Genomic DNA, 25,586 nt, shown 5'->3' with positions numbered 1-25,586 from the left:
GATTTCTGTCAAATTTGGCACACTTGACTACACTACTAGTTGTACTCCTAGTGTAAAATTTCAATCAAATTGGGCCAAACCTCTGGCTTCTAGGACCATATTAGTCCATATCGGACGAAAGCTATATATGGGAGCTCTATCTAAATTTCAACCGATTTCTGTCAAATTTGGCACACTTGACTACACTACTAGTTGTACTCCTAGTGCAAAATTTCAATCAAATTGGGCCAAACCTCTGGCTTCTAGGACCATATTAGTCCATATCGGGCGAAAGATATATATATATGGGAGCCATATCTAAATCTGAACCGATTTCAACCAAATTTGGCACACATGACTACACTACTAATTGTACTTCTAGTGCAAAATTTCAACCAAATTTGGCCAAAACTCTGGCTTCTAGGACCATATTAGTCAATATCGGGCGAAAGAGATATAAGGGAGCTATATCTAAATCTGAACCGATTTCAATAAACTTTAGCACACTTGACTACACTACTAATTGTACTCCATGTGCAAAATTTCAACCAAATTGGGCTGAAACTCTGGCTTCTGGGGCCATATAAGTCCATATCGGGCAAAAGATATATATGGGGGCTATATCTAAATATGAACCGATTTCAATCAAATTTTGCACACTCGACTATAGTACCAATTGTACTCCTCGTACAAAATTTCAAGCAAATCGGGATAAAACTCTGGCTTCTGGATCCACATAAGTGTATAAAGATATATATGGGAGCTATATCTAAATCTGAACCGATTTCTTCCAAAATCAATAGGGTTCTATTCTGACCCAAAACAGGAACATGTGCCAAATTTGAAGTCGATCGGACTTAAACTGCGACCTAGACTTTGATCACAAAAATGTGTTCACAGACAGACGGACGGACGGACGGACAGACGGACATGGTTATATCGACTCGGGGAACCACCCCGAGCATTATTGCCAAAGACACCATGTGTCTATCTCGTCTCCTTCTGGGTGTTACAAACATATGCACTAACTTATAATACCCTGTTCCACAGTGTGGGGCATGGTATAAAAACACAAATAAAAGATGAAATTTTGTGGCCTATCCTATAACAAAATCAACTAAAAATACTCCTCAGGTTTAGGATAGGTATAGTGGCAGCCCGATATTTCAGGTTCCATTGTGATACCACAGTGGTGAACTTCTCTCTTATTACTACTGACTGCTGCCCGATTCCATGGTTAGCTCAATGGCAATGGACCTCCTTTTTATAGCCAAGTCCGAAAGGCGTTTCACATTTCAGGAAAATCACTGAGAGAAGCTTTGAAACCCTCAGTAATTCCGCCAGCATAACTGAGAGGGGGTAATTCACCGCTGAAAAACTTTGGTGTTCAGTCGAAGCAGGGTTGTAACCTACGACCCTTTGTATGCAAGACGGGCATGCTAGCCATGGCACCGCAGTGGCTCCCTACTACACAGTAAAGAAAAAAAAAGAAAACTTCTAAGGCAATGCAAAGGATCCAAGAACGGAGCACTTGCGTTCTATGACAAGACCATGTGAAATTCATTGGAGATGATCCAAGTTTGCACTACTTCCGGGGATCCAAACTCCGTTTTTGCTGGGCAATTGAAGTCTTAGATTTTTGTGTTAATTTCTTAATAGGGTTTCATAATGAACTAAAGTCCAAATCATAAATGGGAAACAAAGCCCCAAGAAAATTAACAGAAACAGAAAATTTATAACAGTCCAAAGGCTCCAAATATTTATAAAGTTTGGGATCTTATTTTATTTCGTCTTTGGGACTTTATTTCATTGGTGCGATATTTCGTGGTGCCGATATAAAATTTAAGGCCTATATCGAAGACGCTCTCATACTTATTTTTCTCGTCTTGTGTAGTAAAAATGTATCCAAAATAAAATACTCACGTTATTCTCCCTAACAGACAATGGCAAAATCGTTGAATGTTTGCTATTGTCACGAATTTGATTTACCAGCATCATAGTGAATTTATTTATTTATTAACATCCTCCCTTTTTTACGCCAGGCCCAAGGACATTATTATTTATGTGCTTTTGTTTTTGAAGATAATTAAAAAATGTTTAAGTATTTTTACCAAGAAGTTTAATAGCTAAAAAACTCAAGTGAATTGGACATATAGTTTAGAGGGTGGTTGATATATTTTGCCAGCAATTTTACGTTGCTATCACTTCTAAACAGATTGTCTGACAGCTGAGAGATTTAGAACAGTGACAGTTCATTTTATTGTTTATAAGCTTATAGAAGCATTTTGATCTCAGAAATAAACTTATTCCTGTTAAAGTTCAAGCGTGATGTGTGATTGCTTTATATTTGGCTGAAAAATCAATAGTGGCTATCGTTAACGCCATACAGCATTAAATGTAAATAAATCTTCTGTTTCTCGCACAATTTCAAAAAAAAAAACGGACGTTAACAATACCACAAGCGATACCAAGAGTGAATGCCAGATTTATTCGTAATCCACGTCGAAGTGATCAAAAACTTAGTCGTGAGGTGAATATATCGTGAAAACAGATGCAGCATATAATGAAATTTGAGCTGGGACTAAAGCCATTGAAGTTCCAAAAAGTGCAAGAGTTCACCGATGCACAAAACAAAGTTAGACCGGAAAGAGCCAACGAAATGCTTTGCTTGCACGAAATTTAGCATTTATCGAATTTGGTTTTGTCCGATGAGAAGCCAATCCAAATTGAGCAGTTTCTGAACAAACAAGATGATCGGGTTTACTTGCAAGAGCAGGTCAGGTGAAAGTGTACACCTTCGATTGGCCATCAGAACTCAAGCGTCATCGATGATAATGGTCATTCCGCGCTCGTATTCATTGGCCCTGGGGACAAAATAAGTGACGAATATTATCGGCAAAATATCCCAAAGATAGTATTGAAGCCCTGGGCAGATAAACATTTCGACTGTAGCACTTTGACATTGCAAAAGGACTCACGAAAGTGACCAGTTACCAATTTGAATTTTTTTCGGAGGATAAGTCATTCCAAATTGAACAGTTTGTGAGCAAACAAAATGATCGGGTTTACTTGCCAAAAGGGGCAGCTGAAAATGTACACCTTCGGTTTGTTAAAGACAATATTTAAGCCCTGGGCCGACAAATATTTCAGTTGCAGGCCATAGAAATTCCAACACAATTCAGCACCATCTTACTCAGTACTCGTCACTCAAGAAAGGCATAAATAATCGGTTTCTCGCTTCATTTCTACTGTGCAATGGTCACCGAAATCTTCGGATCTCCTTCCGTTGGACTTTTACGCTTGCGGCATTTCGGAGAGTAAGGTTGGAACTAAAAAATACCAAAGTATCGATCATCTTAAGACATCACTTCGCGGGAAAAGGGTCCAAATACCGTAAAGCCTCCTTAATGCAGCATGTGATGGCTTTGTCTAAAAGCTAGAAGGATACAAGTCGTGCAAAAAGCAGAACAAATCTAAACTGATTCAATTTTTTTTTTATTTCCCACTTTGTTTTTTGCTTTGCAACAATAATTTTTATAAGTTATGACGCTTTACTATTTTGCATTACATACCAGCCAACCTGTAGAAGGGGTTTATTTATATATTTTGGAATTGGGCAACCCTATTATTGTAATCATGCACATTTTCGCGAGTTTATTTTTTATATTTTCAACGTGGATTAACTCAACAACAGTTCGGCCAGGCCGAATCTTATGTACCCTCCACCATGGATTGCGTAGAAACTTCTACGAAAGACTGTCATCCACAATCGAATTACTTGGGTTGCGGTAACACTTACCGATTGCAATGCATCTTAAAACTTCTTAACACCGTCTTCTCAATTGTAAGTTAGTCCATACGGGGTATATACTAAACAAAAAACAAGTAAGGAAAGTCTAAAGTCGGGCGGGGCCGAACTTAGGTATCCAAATTTTCGATACCATATCACATCCGTCAAATGTGTTGGGGGCTATATATAAAGGTTTGTCCCAAATACATACATTTAAATATCACTCGATCTGGACAGAATTTGATAGACTTTTACAAAATCTACAGACTCAAAATTTAAGTCGGCTAATGCACTAGGGTGGAACACAATGTTAGTAAAAAAATTTAAGGAAACTTCGCAAAAGTTTATTTATGATTTATCGCTCGATATACATGTATTAGAAGTTTGGGAAAATTAGAGTCATTTTTACAACTTTTCGACTAAACAGTGGCGATTTTACAAGGAAAATATTGGTATTTTGACCATTTTTGTCGAAATCAGAAAACCATATATATGGGAGCTATACCTAAATCTGAACTGATTTCAACCAAATTTAGCACGCATAGCTACAATGCTAATTCTACTCTCTGTGCAAAATTTTAACTACATCGGAGCAAAAAATTGGTCTCTGTGGTCATATGAGTGTAAATCGGGCGAAAGCTATATATGGGAGCTATATCTAAATCTGAACCGATTTCAACCAAATTTGGCACGCATAACCACAATGCTAATTCTACTCCCTGTGCAAAATTTCAACTAAATCGGAGCAAAAAATTTGCCTCTGTGGTCATATGAGTGTAAATCGGGCGAAAGCTATATATGGGAGATATATCTAAATCTGAACCGATTTCAACCAAATTTGGCACGCATATGTACAATGCTAATTCTACTCCCAGTGCAAAATTTCAACTAAATCGGTGCCAAAGATTGGCCTCTGTGGTCATATGAGTGTAAATCGGGCGAACGATATATATGGGAGCTATATCTAAATCTGAACCGATTTCAATAAAATTTTGCACACTTGACTACACTGCTAATTCTACTCCCTGTGCAAAATTTCAACCTAATTGGGGTAAAACTCTGGCTTCTGGGACCGTATTAGTGCATATCGGGCGAAAGATATATACGGGAGCTATATCTAAATCTGAACCGATTTCAATGAAATTTGGCACACTTGACTATAGTACTAATTGTTCTTCTTGTGCAAAATTTTAAGCCAATTAGGGTAAAACTCTGGCTTCTGGGGACATATAAGCCCATATCGGGCGAAATATATATATGGGAGCTATATCTAAATCTGAACCGATTTCTTCCAAAATCAATAGGGATCTATTCTGAGCCAAAACACTTGTGCCAAATTTGAAGTCGATTGGACTAAAACTGCGATCTAGACTTTGATTACAAAATGTGTTCACGGACAGACGGACAGACGGACATGGCTATATCGACTCAGGAGCCCACCCTGACCATTTTTGCCAAAGACACCATGTGTCTATCTCGTCTCCTTCTGGGTGTTGCAAACATATGCACTAACTTATAATACCCTGTTCCACAGTGTGGAGCAGGGTATAAAGACCGATTAAATACGTATATAATTCAGTTTGACAAAATTTGTTATAGAAATAAAATCTTGATAAAATGTTGTATAGTAATAACATTTTGACAAAATTTTCTATAGAAATAAAATTTTGGTAGATTATTTTTGGGGATCGGCTATATATAACTAGAGACCGATATAGACCAATTTTGGCATGGTTGTTAGCGGCCATTTACTAGCGCCTAAGTCTGTTTTTCAGTACAGGAGTTTAAAGTTTTGAATCTTTATTGAAAATCAGGAGGTGTTTTTTGGATTAGGTTTAATTGCCTTCCTAGAAGAGATACAAACATGAAAAATTTAGAGCAAATAAATTTAGATACGCTGAATACGATGGTGTGTCCTAACTCGCGTTAGTCTGTTAAGGGTTGTGACCACAGATAATATGGACCGATGTAGACCAATTTTGGCATAGTTGTTAGAGACCATATACTTACACCATGTACTAAACTTCAGCCGGATCGGATGAAATTTGCTTCTCTTAGAGACTCCGCAAGCTAAACCGGGAGATCGGTTTATATGGGGGCTATATATAATTATGGACCGATGTGGACCAATTTTTACATGGTTGTTAGAGACCCTATACTTACACCATGTACCAAATTTGAGCCGGATCGGATGAAATTTGCTTCTCTTAGAGGGTCTGCAAGCCAAATTTGGGTGTCCGTTTATATGGGGGCTATACGTAAAAGTGGACCGATATGGCCCATTTGCAATACTATCCGACCTACATCAATAACAACTACTTGTGCCAAGTTTCAAGTCAATAGTTTATTTCGTTCGAAAGTGAGCGTGATTTCAACAGACGGATGGACGGACGGACATGATCAGATCGACTCAGAATTTCACCACGACCCATAATATATATACTTTATGGGGTCTTAGAGCAATATTTCCTATGGTGGAGGGTAAAAAAAAATTAAATAAAATAATTTCCGATGATTATTTGCTTTTGTTCTCTAATCGAAATATAAAAGGCAGCACTCGCTTTATCAACTCATGACAATCTACCCTACGGGAAATTAGTGAAAATTGTCACTGACGGACCTATCACAGGACTGGTACCAGTGATCCAGTTGGTCGCAGTTTTTACATAGTCTTAATTTATTGATTTCCATACTCGCTTGATATAAAAATCTTATTGGATCTAGTGAAGTAGAATTACCCGAATAACCTATTGTTCAATATATTTTAAAAGTTTTTCATTTCTGGTGCGATTCGTATAACCAAAATGAAACAGATTCCTAAGAGTTTATCCGAGACTGGTTCATAAGGATCTATCTATGGAGTGCTACTACTAAAATGTCTCAGGACATGGCCTTATCGTAGGGTACTTACACCTCCCTCTATAAATTAGTTCTATATTTTGCTCAGCTTTAAATGTACATTCCCCATTTCTAATTTGTATGGGCAAATTTTGATTTCACACTCATAAAACTAACCACAGATTACATTTAAAATTAACTCAAATTAATGTGGATAGTAGACTTACCGGCTGATCATTGATAAACCATTGTAAATGCGATGCTGGATGTGATTTACCCGATGTGCAATTTAGATTTAAAATCTCACCAATTTGATATTGAAATTGTTGGCCTTTGATATGTGGTCCATCGCGTGGTAAATCTGTAATGAAAAAGACCAAAGGAAATGGAATGCACGTTGTGTTAGAGACATTTATTACAGTGCACTTCGTTAAACAGAATGATGCGAGTTATCCAATTAGTTTTATTTCAATTTCAATAAAATCGAGATTGTGTGTGTGTGTTTTTTTTTGTTCGTTTCAGGAAAACAAATAAAAGGCTAATTCACTACCCATTACCATTGGCAAATGTTCAATTTTACAAATTTCCATTAGATTGCCATGCCATTATAAAGGCATCACATTCAACATATTCAATATTCCAATGCCATCATCTCCTAACTTCCTCCCTACTTATGATTCAGCAAATGTCATCAAAGAATCATTTTACTGTTGATTTTCTCTTTATTTCTTTAGTTAGATTTGCTAGCTTGATTTTTGTTTCTTTCTTTTTTTGGGGGGGAAAGAAACGTGATATGAATCGAATGACATATGTCGTAGCTGGATCAAGGTATAGATAGATTTTTATTTATATTATGTAAAATATTTGAATCACTGTCATATTCGAAAAGAAAAATAATATGGTTGTGATATCGGCCACACTTGACTTCTTTCTGACTTGTTAGTGTAACATTTTATGGATATAACACAACACCAAATTCAAAACAAGTAAGGAAAGTCTAAAGTCGGGCGGGGCCGACTATATTATACCCTGCACCACTTTGTAGATCTAAATTTTCGATACCATATCACATCCGTCAAATGTGTTGGGTGCTATATATAAAGGATTGTCCCAACTACACACATTTAAATATCACTCGATTTGGAGAGAATTTGGTAGACTTCTACAAATCTATAGACTCAAAATTTAAGTCGGCTAATGCACCAGGGTGGAACACAATGTTAGTAAAAAAATATGGCAAACATTTAAATCTGAAGCAATTTTAAGGAAACTTCGCAAAAATTTGTTTATGATTTGTCGCTCGATATATATGTATTAGAAGTTTAGGAAAATTAGAGTCATTTTTACAACTTTTGGACTAAGCAGTGACGATTTTACAAGGCAAATGTTGGTATTTTGACCATTTTTGTCGAAATCAGAAAAACATATATATGGGAGCTATATCTAAATCTGAACCGATTTCAACCAAATTTGGCACGCATAGCAACAATGCTAATTCTACTCCCTGTGCAAAATTTCAACTAAATCGGAGCAAAAAATTGGCCTCTGTGGTCATATGAGTGTAAATCGGGCGAAAGCTATATATGGGAGCTATATCTAAATCTGAACCGATTTGGGTGATATTTTGCGGAATTTGAGGAAGATCGGTTGATATACACGGCAATTATGACTACATCGGTGAAAAATATATATGGCAGCTATATCTAAATCTGAACCGATCCCAAAATCAATAGGGATCGTCTTTGAGCCGCAACAGGGCCCTGTACCAAATTTTAGGACAATCGGATTAAAACTGCGAGTTGTACTTTGCACACAAAAATACATCAACAGACAGACAGACGGACATCGCTAAATCGACTCAGAATTTAATTATAAGCCGATCCGTATACTAAAAGGTTGGTCTATGATTACTCCTTCTTGGCGTTACATACAAATGCACAAACTTATTATACCCTGTACCACAGTAGTAGTGAAGGGTATAATTAAGCATTTAGTCAAAGAAAAGTCTAAAATTGGGCAGGGCCCACTGTATTAATGGGCGGTACGGTCAAAATTTGGTCAATATAAACTTGACGTATTTCTTTCAATTTTGCATTTAAAAAACCTGATCACCCTCATTTTGAAGATGTGTGTTTGTGTAGAATGTTGCTCCTATTTTGATTTTGGAATTCACTCTTCAGTTGTCCAAATGGCGTCCAAGCAAGAAGAGCAGCGTATCAAAATTTTGCTCGCGCATCGCGAAAATCCGAGCTACTCGCACGCAAAGCTGGCAAAATCGCTAAAAGTTGCCAAATCAACCGTTACAAATGTAATTAAAGTGTTTGGGGAACGTTTGTCGACAGCCAGGAAGTCTGGATCTGGGGGAAATGGAAAACCGGAAGCCGCTGAGACGACAAAGAGAGTTGCCGGTAGTTTCAAGCGAAACCCTAACCTCTCTCTCCGAGGTGCCGCAAATAAGCTGGGTGTATCGTCCACAACCGTGCATCGAGCCGAAAAACGAGCCGGACTATCGACTTAAAAGAAGGTAGTGACTCCAAATCGCGATGATAAATAAAATACGACGGCCAAAGCGCGATCCCGGAGGCTGTACACGACGATGCTGACGAAGTTTGACTGCGTGGTAATGAACGACGAAACCTACGTCAAAGCCGACTACAAGCAGCTTCCGGGACAGGAGTTTTATACGGCAAAAGGAAGGGGAAAGGTAGCAGATATTTTCAAGCACATAAAACTTTCAAAGTTCGCAAAGAAATATCTGGTTTGGCAAGCCATCTGTACCTGTGGCTTGAAAAGCAGCATTTTCATAGCTTCCGGGACTGTCAATCAAGAAATTTACGTGAAAGAGTGTTTGAATAAACGTCTGCTGCCTTTCCTGAAGAAACACGGTTGTTCCGTACTGTTTTGGCCGGATTTGGCATCTTGCCATTACGGTAAAAAGGCCATGGAGTGGTACGCCGCCAACAACCTGCAGGTGGTTCCCAAGGACAAGAACCCTCCCAACACGCCAGAGCTCCGCCCAATTGAGAAATACTGGGCTATTGTCAAGCGGAACCTAAAGAAGGCCAAAAAAAACTGCTAAGGACGAGCAGCAGTTCAAGGCAAACTGGCTTTCTGCGGCGAAGAAGGTGGACAAGGTGGCTGTACAAAATCTGATGGCAGGTGTCAAGCGTGAGGCCCGGCAATTCGGATTTGGAAAAGCGAAAGCCTAACTGAATATTTTCCCGGAATTTTATACTAATTGAACTTGAAAAAGAAATTTAATTTGATTTTTTAAATAAACGATTTCACCGATTTACACGCGTTTTCCCTTGGCCAAATTTTGACCGTATCACCCTTTATACCATGCACTACTCCGTAGATCTTCATTTTCGCTACCATCTCAAATTCTTCAAATTTATTGGATTTATGTTCCCATATACAATTATTTAAATCTGAAATGATTTGGACAAATAAACTTCTTTGAAAATCTCTAGACTTCAATTATAAATCGACTAACGGCCGGGGAGGACCACAATGTTTTTAAAAAAATATTAGAAATATTGAAATATAAAACCATTTATATGCAATTTCGCAAAAGTGTCTTTACAACTTATCGGTCGCGATTTATCGGTATTAGAGGTACGAGTATAGGAAAATTTTAGTCATTTTTAAAAAATTTCGCTTTTCCAGTGGCGATTTTACAAGGAAAAGGTGGGTATTTTGGCCATATTTCCCAAATTGGAGCAGAATTTTGACCGAATTTGTTACACATGGATTGAAATTAGACGTCCTGTAGTCATACGAGTCGAACTTGGGCAAAAGATATATATGTGATCTTATATCTCAATCTGAATCGATTGCAATCAAATTTTCTGTTGAAATCACGCTAACTTCCGAAAGAAACAAGCTATCGACATGGAACTTGGTACAAGTTGTTGTCATTGATTTACGTCGGATGGTATTGCCATCGGACCATTTGTACATATGCCATTGAACTCAAGTTAGTTATTTTCAATAAATTATATCTTAAATAAATTGTGATTTTTGTGAACGTTAAATGTAATTTAAGTTTTGTATTTTATGTAGATACAAAATCCCAGAAGATGGTTAGTGGCACTAACCGATATATTGGAAATAAATATTAAAACACATCAATAATCGATTGTTTCTATTACCTCAAGCCGAACAAAATTAATAATCAGAATAATCATAAAATAGGTTAACAATACTCAAAAATACGTAAAATTTTATTTCTATAGAAAATTTTGTCAAAATTTTATTTGTATAGAAAATTTTGTCAAAATTTAGTTTCTATAGAAAATTGCGTCAAAATTTTATTTCTATAGAAAATTGCGTCAGAATTTTATTTCTATAGAAAATTTTGTCAAAATTTTATTTCTATAGAAAATTTTGTCAAAATTTTATTTCTATAGAAAATTGCGTCAGAATTTTATTTCTATGGAAAATTTTGTCAAAATTTTATTTCTATAGAAAATTTTGTCAAAATTTAATTTCTATAGAAAATTTTGTCAAAATTTTATTTCTATAGAAAATTTTGTCAAAATTTTATTTCTATAGAAAATTTTGTCAAAATTTTATTTCTATAGAAAATTTTGTCAAAATTTTATTTCTATAGAAAATTTTGTCAAAATTTTATTCCTATAGAAAATTTTGTCAAAATTTTATTTCTATAGAAAATTTTCTCAAAATTTTATTTCTATAGAAAATTTTGTCAAAATTTTATTTCTATAAAAAATTTTCTCAAAATTTTATTTCTATGGAAAATTTTGTCACACTGAATTATATACGTATTTGTTTTTTGTTTAATATATACCCCGTATGGACTAACTTACAATTGAGAAGACGTTGTTAAGAAGTTTTAAGATAACTTGCCATCGGCAAGTGTTAGGTTAGGTTAGGTGGCAGCCCGATGTATCAGGCTCACTTAGACCATTGTGATACCACATTGGTGAACTTCTCTGTTATCACTGAGTGCTGCCCGATTCTATGTTAAGCTCAATGACAAGGGACCTCATTTTTATAGCCGAGTCCGAACGGCGTTCCACATTGCAGTGAAACCACTTAGAGAAGCTTTGTAACCCTCAGAAATGTCACCAGCATTACTGAGGTAGGATAATCCACCGCTAAAAAACTTTTGGAGTTCGGTCGAAGCAGGAATCGAACCCACGACCTTGTGTATGCAAGGCGGGCATGCTAACCATTGCACCAAGGTGGCTCCCATCGGCAAGTGTTACCTCAACCCATGTAATTCGATTGTGGATGACAGTCTTTCGTAGAAGTTTCTACGCAATCCATGGTGGAGGGTACATAAGATTCGGCCTGAACGAACTTACGGCAACGAACGATCATTTGCACTACTTTTTTGGAGAAGTTTTTTTTTCTGGGTACTACGAGTATATGGTTAAAATATAATAAACATTTTTCCTATAAAACAGTTTACTTTTTTCCGGTGTAGAAGAAAATTGCCAAAAAGGTGTTCAAAATTGAATTTTGCAAAAAAAAAAAAAAACAAGTATATTCAGCAGTAAATTCGGCCAGGCCGAATTCTAAATACCCACCACCATGAATCAATTATAGTTGAATAGTTTACTATGAAAACTCTTCGTCGTAGTGGGTTACTTGATAATATATAGAATTGTAGGGGGTTAGATGACAAATCTTCTCCCAAACGAGCCAGCTTCCGAAGACAAACTTTAAAGATTCTATCTATGAAGACCACATAAGATTCTGGATTTATGAGAAGCAATTTTGATTGAGTTTTAGAGAAAATATAATCATATCGTGTATATGTTGAAATTACGCCTTGATTTAAAATCTTAAATCTGTAGATTTTCTGGAACTTTTACTTTCAGTTTGAAGCAATTTTTATGATCAGTGCGCCTGCTATACCCTGAAAGAAGTGTTTTCTTTTTTGAGAAACCTAATTTTAGACAAGCAAAGTTTTCTTTTGACACAAATTTTAGAGACAATCGTTGAATAAGCGAAAACACTTTATAAGAAAAAGAAATTTCGTTTGTCTAAAATTTTATTATAGATTACTAATTTCCAGCAAATCGGATAAAAACTACGGATTCTAGAAGCCCAAGAAATAAAGTCGGGAAATCGGTGTATATGGGGGCTATACCAAAACATGGACCGATAGGCACCATTTGCTAATCACATATTTGTGATCTTAAAATACCTCCAGATTTTCAATTTCAAACAAATCGGTCAGAAAATATAGTCTCTAGACGCCCAAGAAGTAAAAATCGAGAGATCAGTCTATATGGGGGTTATACCAAAAAATGGACCGATATACCTCAATTTCGGCACTCTTATTTGTGTTCTAAAAATACCTCTATATTTCGAATTTCATGCAAATCATGTAATAAATACAGTTTATTGTAACTCAAGAATTTCAGGCAAAGCGGATGGTAAATATAGTTTCTAGAAGCCCAAGAAGCAAAATGGGTGATCGGTCTATATGGGGGCTATACCAAAAAATGGACCGATTGGCACCATTTTCGGCACACCTTTTTATGGTCCCAAAAGAACTCTAGATTTTAAATTTCAGGAAAATCGGATATAAAATATAGTTTCTAGAAGCCCTAATAGCAAAATCGGGATATCGGTCTATATGGAGGCTATACCAAAACATGGACCGATGAGCACCATTTTCGGCACACCTTTTTATGGTCCTCAAATACCTCTATATTTCCAATTTCAGGCAAATCGGATGGTAAATATAGTTTCTAGAAGCCCTAAAAGCAAAATCGGGATATCGGTCTATATAGAGGCTATACCAAAACATGGACCGATGAGCACCATTTTCGGCACACCTTTTTATGGTCCTCAAATACCTCTATATTTCCAATTGCAAGCAAATTGGGTAAAAACTACGGTTTTTATAGGCCCAAGACTCCAAATCGGGAGGTTGGTTTATATGGGGGCTATATCAAAACATGGACCGATGCGGACCATTTTCGACACACCTTTTTATGGTCCCAAAATACCTTTAGATTTTCAATTTCATACAAATCGGATAGGAAATACTGTTTCTAGACGCTTAAGAAGCAAAATCGGGAGATCGGTCTATATGGGGGCTATACTAAAACATGGACCGATACGGACCATTTTCGACACACCTCTTTATGGTCCCAAAATACCTCTAGATTTCCAATTTCAGGCAAATCTAATAAAAACTACGGTTTTTATAGGCCCAAGACCCCAAATCGGGATGTCGGTTTATATGGGGACTATATCAAAACTAGGACCGATATAGCCCATCTTCGAACTTGACCTGCCTGCAAACAAAAAACTAATCTGTGCCAACTTTCGGGACGATAGCGCCATTATTGAAGGCTGTAGCGTGATTACAACAGACAGACAGACGGACATGCTTATATCGTCTTAGAATATCTCCCTGATCAAGAATATATATACTTTATATAGTCGGAAATCGATATTTCGATGTGTTACAAACGGAATGACAAACTTATTATACCCCCGTCGCCATTTTATGGTGGTGGGTATAAAAAACTATAAAGACTCATAGAAAGCGAACTGTAATTAATCTAGCAAAATCTAGCAATTATTTTTCACCTCTCATCGAGTATTTCGGCTAAGATAAGAAATTTGTTGTTCTATTATTTAATTCGGCTAATTAGGAAATACTTTCCATGTGCATTTGTTATTATACTTACATACAACATCCATTCGTCCCTCTCCTTGTACTGATGAGAAATTTGGTGCTTCTGCAGATATTTCACATCGATAGAGACCTGTCGAATTAATACTTAGTCCTCTGAGCAGAACTCTAGAACTATCCGAATGTTCTTCCTGAAATTATATAAAAACATATTACCAAAAGAAATTAATTAGTTTATAAGAATTCATGGATAGATTATTGCAAACTTCTAAGGTCTTAAAACTCTTGTCCAATGTAATAGTCACTAATAACGAGTCACCACTACCTTAATACCTGCTAATCTTTAATCGAACAAATTATGCTTTTGTCCCTTGTGGAGCAATAAAGTTCCGACAAGCCATACGAATTTATTAAAATGCTTTTGATACTGGCATATCCTTTTATCACTTGACTGCACAACGAAATGAACAAAATGAATTAGCAATATAAATTTAATCCTTTAAGGTATATGTCCTTAGGTAACCGCACATCTCCGTCCGTTATCCATGACAGTAAAGAAATAACCAGTTTCAGAGATACCATTTTGCTATAACCTTCATACAACATAGATTAATGTTTAATTTAGAACTTTCACCTAATGGTGCTTATCCGTACACGACTTCACCATTCTATATTTATCAATGGGAATATGTAAGGACATTGTAAAGTAAACTGGTATAACGTTGGCGAAATAGTGAAGTTTAAAAGCAAAGGGAATTTCTAGACTTTGTGTGTTGACAACCTAGCTGTGCAAAAAGGGGAATATATACATTTAAACGAAGATGAACCATAGATGAAAGTTGGTTGATCAATTGACTCTTTGGAATTAATAGGTCTCTCTGAATAAAATTAAATGGCGTTAAAATTCTTCTCGAAAATTAAACTATATTGCCAGTTTTAACTCTTATTATGGAATTAAAAATTTCGAAGATAAGATGGCGGTGTCGTGTATCTTATCTGAAAATACTGAAGCACATCTTGTACTGAAATTTGTTTTATCTTCTGATAAAAGATGACCAACATTGGTCCTGCAGTAATGTATGGTCAGTATATACCAACAATGCGGGTGGCTGATATGTAATGGAACATAGTAAAGATCTATATATTGTCATTTGTTATACCCTGAACTACTCAGAGCACTGCATTGACCTGGTACGTCCAGCAGGTGCTACATCCGTGTACGTGTGGTTTCGTCTTTCTTTATGTGTTGGAAGGGGTGCATCCCGGAGAGCCGTCTCCGTTTGCTTTTGGTCCGTTCCGAGGAAGAGAGAAACCCCGGACCATGGTACTGTTTAGTCTGCCGAAATCAGACAGGAGTAAAGGGTGATACGGTCAAAATTTGGTCAAGGGAAAACGCGTGTAAATCGGTGAAATCGTTTATTTAAAAAATCAAATTAAATTTCTTTTTCAAGTTCAATTAGTATAAAATTCAGGAAAAATATTCAGTTAGGTTAGGTTAGGTTAGGTTATGTGGCAGCCCGATGTATCAGGCTCACTTAGACTATTCAGTCCATTGTGATACCACAGTGGTGAACTTCTCTCTTATCACTGAGTGCTGCCCGATTCCATGTTAAGCTCAATGACAAGGGACCTCCTTTTTATAGCCGAGTCCGAACGGCGTTCCACATTCCAGTGAAACCACTTAGAGAAGCTTTGAAACCCTCAGAAATGTCACCAGCATTACTGAGGTGGGATAATCCACCGCTGAAAAACTTTTTGGTGTTCGGTCGTAGCAGGAATCGAACCCACGACCTTGTGTATGCAAGGCGGGCATGCTAACCATTGCACCACGGTGGCTCCCATATTCAGTTAGGCTTTCGCTTTTCCAAATCCGAATTGCCGGGCCCTACGCTTGACACCAGCCATCAGATTTTTTACAGCCACCTTGTCCACCTTCTTCGCCGCAGAAAGCCAGTTTGCCTTGAACTGCTGCTCGTCCTTAGCAGTTTTTTTTTTTGGTCTTCTTTAGGTTCCGCTTGACAATAACCCAGTATTTCTCAATTGGGCGGAGCTCTGGCGTGTTGGGAGGGTTCTTGTCCTTGGGAACCACCTGCACATTGTTGGCGGCGTACCACTCTATGGCATTTTTACCGTAATGGCAAGATGCCAAATCCGGCCAAAACAGTACGGAACAACCGTGTTTCTTCAGGAAAGGCAGCAGACGTTTATTCAAACACTCTTTCATGTAAATTTCTTGGTTGACAGTCCCGGAAGCTATGAAAATGCTGCTTTTCAAGCCACAGGTACAGATGGCTTGCCAAACCAGATATTTCTTTGCGAACTTTGACAGTTTTATGTGCTTGAAAATATCTGCTACCTTTCCCCTTCCTTTTGCCGTATAAAACTCCGGTCCCGGAAGCTGCTTATGGTCGGCTTTGATGTAGGTTTCATCGTCCATTACCACGCAGTCAAATTTCGTCAGCATCGTCGTGTACAGCCTCCGGGATCGCGCTTTGGCCGTCGTATTTTGTTTATCATCGCGATTTGGAGGCACTACCTTCTTGTAGTCGATAGTCCGGCTGGTTTTTTGGCTCGATGCACGGTTGTGGACCATACGCCCAGCTTATTTGCGGCATCTCGGAGAGAGAGGTTAGGGTTTCGCTTGAAACTACCGGCAACTCTCTTTGTCGTCTCAGCGGCTTCCGGTTTTCCATTTCCCCCCGATCCAGACTTCCTGGCTATCGACAAACGTTACCCAAACACTTTAATTACATTTGTAACGGTTGATTTGGCAACTTTTAGCGATTTTGCCAGCTTTGCGTGCGAGTAGCTCGGATTTTCGCGATGCGCGAGCAAAATTTTGATACGCTGCTCTTCTTGCTTGGACGGCATTTTGACAACTGAAGAGTGAATTCCAAAATCAAAATAGGAGCAACATTCTACACACACACACACCTTCAAAATGAGGGGTGTTCAGGTTTTTTAAATGCAAAATTGAAAGAAATACGTCAAGTTTATATTGACCAAATTTTGACCGTATCACACTTTATAGTCGTACTGACTACATGTCAGTATGAGTATGGTTATGTTAGATGGCAGCCTGATGTATCAGGCTCACTTAGACTAATCAGTCCATTGTGATACCACATTGGTGAACTTCTCTCTTATCACTGAGTGCTGCCCCAAATCATGTTAAGCTCAATGACAAGGGTCCTCCTATTTTTAGCCGAGTCCGAACGGCGTTCCACATTGCAGTGAAACCATTTAGAGAAGTTTTGAAACCCTCGGAAATGTCACCAGCATTACTGAGGTGGGATAATCCACCGCTGAAAAACTTTTTGGTGTTCGGTCGAAGCAGGAATCGAACGCACGACTTTGTGTAAGCAAGGCGGATATGCCAACCATTGCAACACGGTGGCTCCCCAGTATGAGTATAGTCATACTGTTTCATCGACAGCAGCAGTGGGTCATCAGACTACTTGACTCCCCCGACTTCTCTCGCTCAACAATATTCCCCGCCGCAGCATCTGACACCTAATATTGTTGTACCAGTTCCGGAAAGTGCAGATTTTATGCTATTTAATTGTAACTGGCTAAGAGGTTAGTGAGAGATCAGTGAGATGTTATGAATCGGAAGAGAATCAGGGTCGTGGATATCCAAGAGATAAATTTTAAAGCAACCTTTAGCTTACGCTTTTGTGCTGGTTACAATATGCTACATAAATGTGACATAAGGAGGCCCGACTTTCATATGGCCTCTGTTGTGTCAGACACTAATGTCCCGTATATGGAATGTATGGCGGCATCAATGAAATTTGGGACCGCCGGTTGATAGTTGTGCTCCAGGGTATAGCCCACACATTGAATGGCTGTTGTGTAGGTGCTAAGAGACTTTAATACCCACCATGAATTTGGCACTCTCTCATGAGTAATGACCCGAGAGGTATAACTTTGGCTAAGAGGTTAGTGAGAGATCAGTGAGATTTTATGAATCGGAAGAGAATCAGGGTCGTGGATATCCAAGAGATACATTTTAAAGCAACCTTTAGCTTACGCTTTTGTGCTGGTTACAATATGCTACATAAATGTCACTAAGGAGGCCTGACTTTCATATTGCCTCTGTTGTGTCGGACACTAGTGAGCCGTATATGGAATGTATGGCGGCATCAATGAAATTTGGGACCGCCAGTTGATAGTTGTGCTCCAGGGTATAGGCCACACATTGAGTGGCTGTTGTGTAGGTGCTAAGAGACTTTAATGCCCACCATGAATTTGGCATTCTCTCATGAGTAATGACCCGAGAGGTATAACTTTGGCATATTTGACTCCACTTTTTGCTCGGTGAAGGAAGAGTCCTCCACGAACATTTTGAGAGATTACGTATCCTGACAACCCGTCATTTCACTGGATTCAGACCATTAACCGACCCTCTGATTTCATAACTTCTGGATGCCGGACTTTCATCAAATTGCCGGACTTTCATCAATTGGGACGGCTTCACAGAATACCTAGATCGCCATTTCACTGAGCTATCGTCCCATTTCAGCACCCTCTCGTTTCATAAGTTCTATAGAATTGCCCAGATAAGGACGAACAGAAGCTGACTCTCAGACGGGCGTGATGAACGCCGTCGATTTTATAACCTCTGAATGCTACATCGTTCATCAACCAAACCAATTAGGATGGCTTCGCAGAACACATAAATCACCGCTACAGTGAGCTCCCATCCCTACCCCATGTTCATGTGTCTCAGAGGGTGTTTCGGGAAATCATCAATGTAGCTATACCCACTGGTCGAATTGCCCAAGTGCGGCCCAACTTCCCAGCAGAAGGGACGAGACTCGAAGACAAGCCGTTTTGCTAACCATGCTGATCCCAGAGTCAGGGAACTGAATCTAGAAGTAAGTAAGATAATCGACAAGCGGAATACATGGTTAGAGCACCTGAAGCAATGTAACAAAGGCGCTGGCATAGGTAGTCAACAGTAAGAGCCCTCTCGAATCATGCTACAAGGAATAGCGGGATCTCTGTCACCTTAGGCGGAGTGAAATAATCGGAAGAGATTCACCAGGTTTTTCAACTGATAGTTAATTGAGCATCCGAGCGAGCAACATACCATAATTTACCTATGCCAAAGTTACCAATGTCATCAACAGTATCCAAAACCACCATTCAGGGTGCTGTGCTGAAACATCTGCGAATACTGAGAGTTGCGACTCCTCAATTTTCCCTTGGAATGAATAACCCGATTACCCGACGTCTGGATAGTGGGTAGGGTGGTTCCACTACTGAAGCCAGGCAAAGACTCGATCAAGAGTGATTCGAACAGACCGAGTTCCTTTCACTCGTCAGTAGTCAAGACACTTGAGGCACTCTCCTTCTCAAGACACTTGAGGCACTCTCCTTCTCAAGACGCTTGAGGCACTTCTCCTCCTCAGTCTTGTGGAGAATTTTCCAACTGCTAATCATTAACATGGATTCCGCCAAATACATAGTACGACCATGGCTTTGTCTGTCATTTCAGCATACATAAATAGGAGACTCAATCTGCCCAAGCCGTGTCATGGGTCGGTACTCGTGAGAGTTCACCTATAGAAGGTATGCGGTCAACCATGCCAGACTATTCGAGAACATAGAGAATACGTCTCTACTGGCAGGTAGCAATCGTTGGGTTACTAATTATCTGTGCGGGCGCCTGTCGTATGTGGAATCTAGGGATAAGAAGTAAAGACCCCGTAGAGTGAAACAAGGAGTTCCGTAAGGTGAGGTGACATCTCCGGCTGTTCAATCTCTACCTATCCACCATTCCCCCCCACCCCCCACCACCCCTGACGGCGGCGAGATTGCATCATACGCGAACGTCTTACCAACATGGCATCCGGTCCTATTGTTTTTTACATCTGCGATCGATTAAAAGTCTACCTTGCTGTTCATACCAGCTATTTCACTGGTAGAAATTTGAGAATATCCGCCTCCAAACCCTCAGCCACACTATTCACTAAATGGACGGCAGAAATAGGCGGGCAGTTGAATTTTAGTGTCGATGGCGAAACGACTACTACCAGAAATTTCCCCAAAATTTTCGGGATCACATTCGACAGCCCCTTTAAGTCGTCTACCAATGCCACTGCAATTTGTAACAAACTACGCGATAGCAATAAGGTCATATTTCAGGGATAAGGGGCCACCTCACAACGACTGTTCGTAAAGTATATTGAGAACAAGTATATACGGCCGTAAGTTTGACCATGCCGAAACTTATGTACCTTCCACCATGAATTGCGTAGAAACTTCTACTAAAGACTGTCATCGACAATCGAATTACCTGGGTTGCGGTAACACTTGCCGATGGCACGGTATATTAAAACTTCTTGACATCGTCTTCTAAATTGTAAGTTAGTCCATACTGGGTATATATTAAATAAAAAAGGCCGATAAAATACGTATATAATTCAGGTTACCAAAATTTTCTATAGAAATAAAACTTTGACAAAATTTTCTGTAGAAATAAAATTTTGACAAAATTTTCTATAGTAATAAAATGTTGTTGAAAATTTTGACAAAATTTTCTATAGAAATAAAATTTTGATAAAATTTTCTATAGAAATAAAATTTTGACAAAATTTTCTATAGAAATAAAAGTTTGAGAACATTTTCTATAGAAATAAAATTTTGACAAAATTTTGAAAAAAAAATCTATAGAAATAAAATTTCGATAAAGTTTTCTGTAGAAAAAAAATTTTGGCAATATATTATATAGAACTAAAATGTTGACAAAATTTTCTATACAAAATAAAATTTTGACAAAATTATCTATAGAAATAAAATTTTGACAAAATTTTCTATAGAAATAAATTTTTGACATTTTGAAAAATATTTTTTAAGGAAAAATTTTCTATAGAAATAAAATTTTGGCAACATTTTCTATAGAAATAAAATTTTGACAACATTTTCCTATAGAAATAAAATTTTGACAAAATTTTCTATAGAAATAAAATTTTGATAGAATTTTAAATAGAATAAAATTTTGACAAAATTTTCTATAGAAATAAAATTTTGACAAATTTTTTTATAAAAACAAAATTTTGACAAAATTTTCGCTAGAAATAAAATTTTAAGAAAATTTTCTGTAGTAATAAAATTTTGAAAAAATTTTCTATAGAAATAAAATTTTGGTAGATTATTTTTGGCGATATGGACCAATTTTTGTGTGATTGGCGATCGGCTATATATAACTATAAACCAATATGGACTAATTTTTGCATGGCTGTTAGCGGCCATATGCTAGCGCAATGTACCAAATTTCAACCGGATCGGATGAATTTTGCTCCTCCAAGAGGGTCCGCAGATCAAATCTGGGGGGGCTATATATAATTATGGACCGATATGGAACACTTTTTGCATGGTTTTAAGAGACCATATATGTACATCACGTACCAAATTTCAACCGGATCGGATGAATTTTGCTCCTCCAAGAGGATCCGCAAGCCAAATCTAGGGGTCGGTTTATATTGGGCCTACACGTAAAAGTGGATTTGCAATACCGTCCGACCTACATAAATAACAACTACTTATGCCAAGTTTCAAGTCGATAGTTTGTTTCGTTCGGATATTAGCGTGATTTCAACAGACGGACGGAGATGCTTAGATCGACTCAGAATTTCACCACGACCCAGAATATGTATACTTTATGAGATCTTAGAGCAATATTTCGATGTGTTACAAATGGAATGACAATTTTCACCGCAATTATCAACGGAGTCTTGCGAATAACAAATATACGTCAATACAATTTTGATAAAATTTTCTATAGGAATAAAATTTTGATAAAATTTTCTATAGAAATAAAATTTTGACACAATTTTCTATAGAAATAAAATTTTGAGAAAATTTTCTATAGAAATAAAATTTTGAAAAAATTTTGAAAAAAAAATTCTATAAAAATAAAATTTTGATAAAGTTTTCTGTAGAAATAAAATTTGGCAATATTTTATATAGAACTAAAATTTTGACAAAATTTTCTATACAAAATAAAATTTTGACAAAATTATCTATAGAAATAAAATTCTAACAAAAATTTCTATGGAAATAAAATTTTGACAACATTTTGAAAAATATTTTTTAAGGAAAAATTGTCAATAGAAATAAAATAATGGCAACATTTTCTATAGAAATAAAATTTTGACAAAATTTTCTATAGAAATAAAATATTGACACCATTTCCTATAGAAATAAAATTTTGGCAAAATTTTCTATAGAAATAAAATTTTGAAAAAATTTTGAAAAAAGTTGTATAGAAATGTTGAAATTTTCTATAGAAATAAAATTTTAAAAAAATTTTCTACTGAAATAAAATTTTGACAAAATTTTCTATACAAAATAAAATTTTGACAAAATTTTCTATAGAAATAAAATTTTGACAAAATTTTCTATAGAAATAAAATTTTGATAAAATTTTATATAGAATAAAATTTTGACAAAATTTTCTATAGAAATTAAATTTTGACAAATTTTTTTATAGAAATAAAATTTTGACAAAATTTTCTCTAGAAATAAAATTTTAAGAAAATTTTCTATAGTAATAAAATTTTGACAAAATTTTCTATAGAAATAAAATTTTAAGAAAATTTTCTATAGAAATAAAATATTGACAACATTTCCTATAGAAATAAAATTTTGGAAAAATTTTCTATAGAAATAAAATTTTGAAAAAATTTTGAAAAAATTTGTATAGAAATAAAATGTTGATAAAGTTTTCTATAGAAATAAGATTTTGACAAAATTTTCTATAGAAATAAAATTTAAAAAAATTTTTTCTGCTGAAATAAAATTTTGACAAAATTTTCTATAGAAATAAAATTTTAATAAAATTTTATATAGAATAAAATTTTGACAAAATTTTCTATAGAATTTAATTTTGACAAATTTATTTATAGAAATAAAATTTTGACAAAATTTTCTATAGAAATAAAATTTTGACATAATTTTCTATAGAAATAAAGTTTTGACAAAATTTTCTATAAATATAAAATTTTAAGAAAATTTTCTGTAGTAATAAAATTTTGACAAAATTTTCTATAGAAATAAAATGTTGGTAGATTATTTTTGGCGATGTGGACCAATTTTTGTGTGATTGCCGATCGGCTATATATAACTATAGACCGATATGGACTAATTTTTGCATGGCTGTTAGCGGCCATATGCTAGCGTAATGAACCAAATTTCAACCGGATCGGATGAATTTTGCTCCTCCAAGAGGGTCCGGAGATCAAATCTGGGGGGGCTATATATAATTATGGACCAATTTTTGCACGGTTGTATGAGACCATATACGTACATCACGTACCAAATTTCAACCGGATCGGATGGACTTTGCTCCTCCAAGAGGATCCGCTAGTCAAATCAAGGCGTCGGTTTATATTGGGGCTACACGTAAAAGTGGATTTGCAATACCATCCGACCTAACATACATAAATAACAACTACTTATGCCAAGTTTCAAGTCGATAGCTTGTTTAGTTCGGAAGTTAGCGTGATTTCAACAGACGGACGGACGGACGGAGATGCTTAGATCGACTCGGAATTTCACTACAACCCACAATATATGTACGTTATGGGGTCTTATAGCAATAATTCGATGTGTTACAAATGGAATGACAATTATCACCGCAATTATCACCGGCGTCTTGCGAATAACAAATATACGGACAGACGGACGGACAGAAAGAGCTAGATCGACTCAGTAGGTGATTCTGATTTAAGATGAACTTCGAAATTTGTTTGCTGGGATCGCAAAAAGGCCCCACAAGCTTTGGACTGTCCATTTTACTCTAAACTTGAGTTTATTTCAATTTCTATGGCTGAGTGCGTAAATACTTGTGCTTTATCTCTGCAATGCAATTTCCTTTTCTAAAATACGAGCACATACTAACACAAAAACCACTAAGGACAACCATAACCCCCATGAAAACAAAGAGACTAACAACAACAACAATAATAATAACAATAATTCATACTTACAATAACTCGTACACCATCAACACGATAACTCGTTTTTGGTGGATTCGCTTTTGGCACATAACGATAGAATTCTTCATTATCCTTGTACCATTTAATGGCATACAAATCTTCACCCTCCTCTTGGTCTTCATCTTCATCTGCATTGTTCACATGCTCTTCGTGTGAGATGTCATCATCATCATCATCGTCGTCGCCGTCGTCGTTATCGCCTTCGTTGTGGTGGCCTCGAACGATTTCCCTATTGTGCTCGTTTCGTTCGTTACTATCGGCAAAGCTATCATCACGCTCATGCTGCCGTCCGTAATTGCTATTGGTGATACTGCTGAAGACACCTGTATTGGAGGAATACGATGATCGACCAGTATAAGTACTGGCTCCTACGCGACCGCCATAGTTACTGCTGCTACTACTACTGCCGCTGCCGCTGTTACTGATGCTGCTGCTGTGACCCAGCCCGGAGGAAGACGACAATGAGGATGAAAGTGAAGTTGAAGAGGTCTGTGTTCTCCCCCTATAGACACTGTGACCATACGGTGAGGGTGGCAGTGTTGGATACTCTGGATTATATTGGCGTTTTTGTTTTTGCTGCACATAGGGATATTGTAGCTTTTCACGATGGTATGAAGTGACACTTGAACCACTTCTACTATTGCCATTTCGGGTACTTCCACTACCCGTTATCTCATGCCTTGAGTCTGTTTTGTGGGCCTGGAAATATGGCTGTCTATGTTGTGTGGTTGGTTGTTGGTATTTATGGGGCTGGTTATGCATGTGTCTGTATTCGGGTAAATCTTCACTATCCTCATAGTTAATATTCACTCCTGCTGAGCTATGCAGGCGATGTTGTTGATACTGTTGATGCTGTTGCTGCTGTTGTTGCTGTTGATAACCACCGTAGCCGTGGTGATTACGACTCCTTGTATGTGCTCCACCAAAAATTCCTTTCGATTTGTTTAATTCGTATTGGCATTCCATGAATGCCGATTCACCTCTCAATTTATAGGCAGGAATGGAAACTTTGATGAGCCTTAAACCGGCCAATCCTACAATTACACAGAATTGAAATGTAAGGCATATGAGTGCGGAGCAATATTGCAAATTCAAGGATACCCTAGAGATTTTGAGATTTGTTAATCACACAATAGATTGAATGCTTAGAATCTAAAATGAAAACTATGGCAATGTTGACCTAAAAACTTGTGCCGTTGAAAAGGGTGTGTGTTAGTTTTTTTTTTCGAATGAGGCCAAGAGTGTTGGGAATTATTTCAATAATTTTCGAAGGTTTTTATTTCGGTTTAGTGGGAGAGGTTAAATTTTAGGCAAGTATATAAGGTCGCGTCGAATCTTATGTACA

General features: G+C 37.0%; 1 protein-coding gene across 1 annotated transcript in view; it reads right to left on the bottom strand.

Annotated features, from left to right (window-relative positions):
* beat-IV (beaten path IV) overlaps positions 1-25,586 on the bottom strand; it is an 88,930-nt gene that overhangs the window by 41,920 nt on the left and 21,424 nt on the right. Inside the window, exons 4-6 of the mRNA XM_075303948.1 lie at positions 24,233-25,275; positions 14,290-14,425; positions 6,835-6,968 (exon numbers count right to left, since the gene is read on the bottom strand). Of these exons, the coding sequence (XP_075160063.1) occupies positions 6,835-6,968; positions 14,290-14,425; positions 24,233-25,275 (1,313 nt within the window). The remainder of the gene's footprint in view (positions 1-6,834; positions 6,969-14,289; positions 14,426-24,232; positions 25,276-25,586) is intronic.

The sequence above is a fragment of the Haematobia irritans genome, chromosome 1 (assembly GCF_050003625.1).
Source record: "Haematobia irritans isolate KBUSLIRL chromosome 1, ASM5000362v1, whole genome shotgun sequence".
NCBI lineage: Eukaryota > Metazoa > Arthropoda > Insecta > Diptera > Muscidae > Haematobia > Haematobia irritans.
The sequence above is the reverse complement of the archived record's forward strand: the minus strand, read 5'-3'. Positions and strand labels throughout refer to the sequence as shown.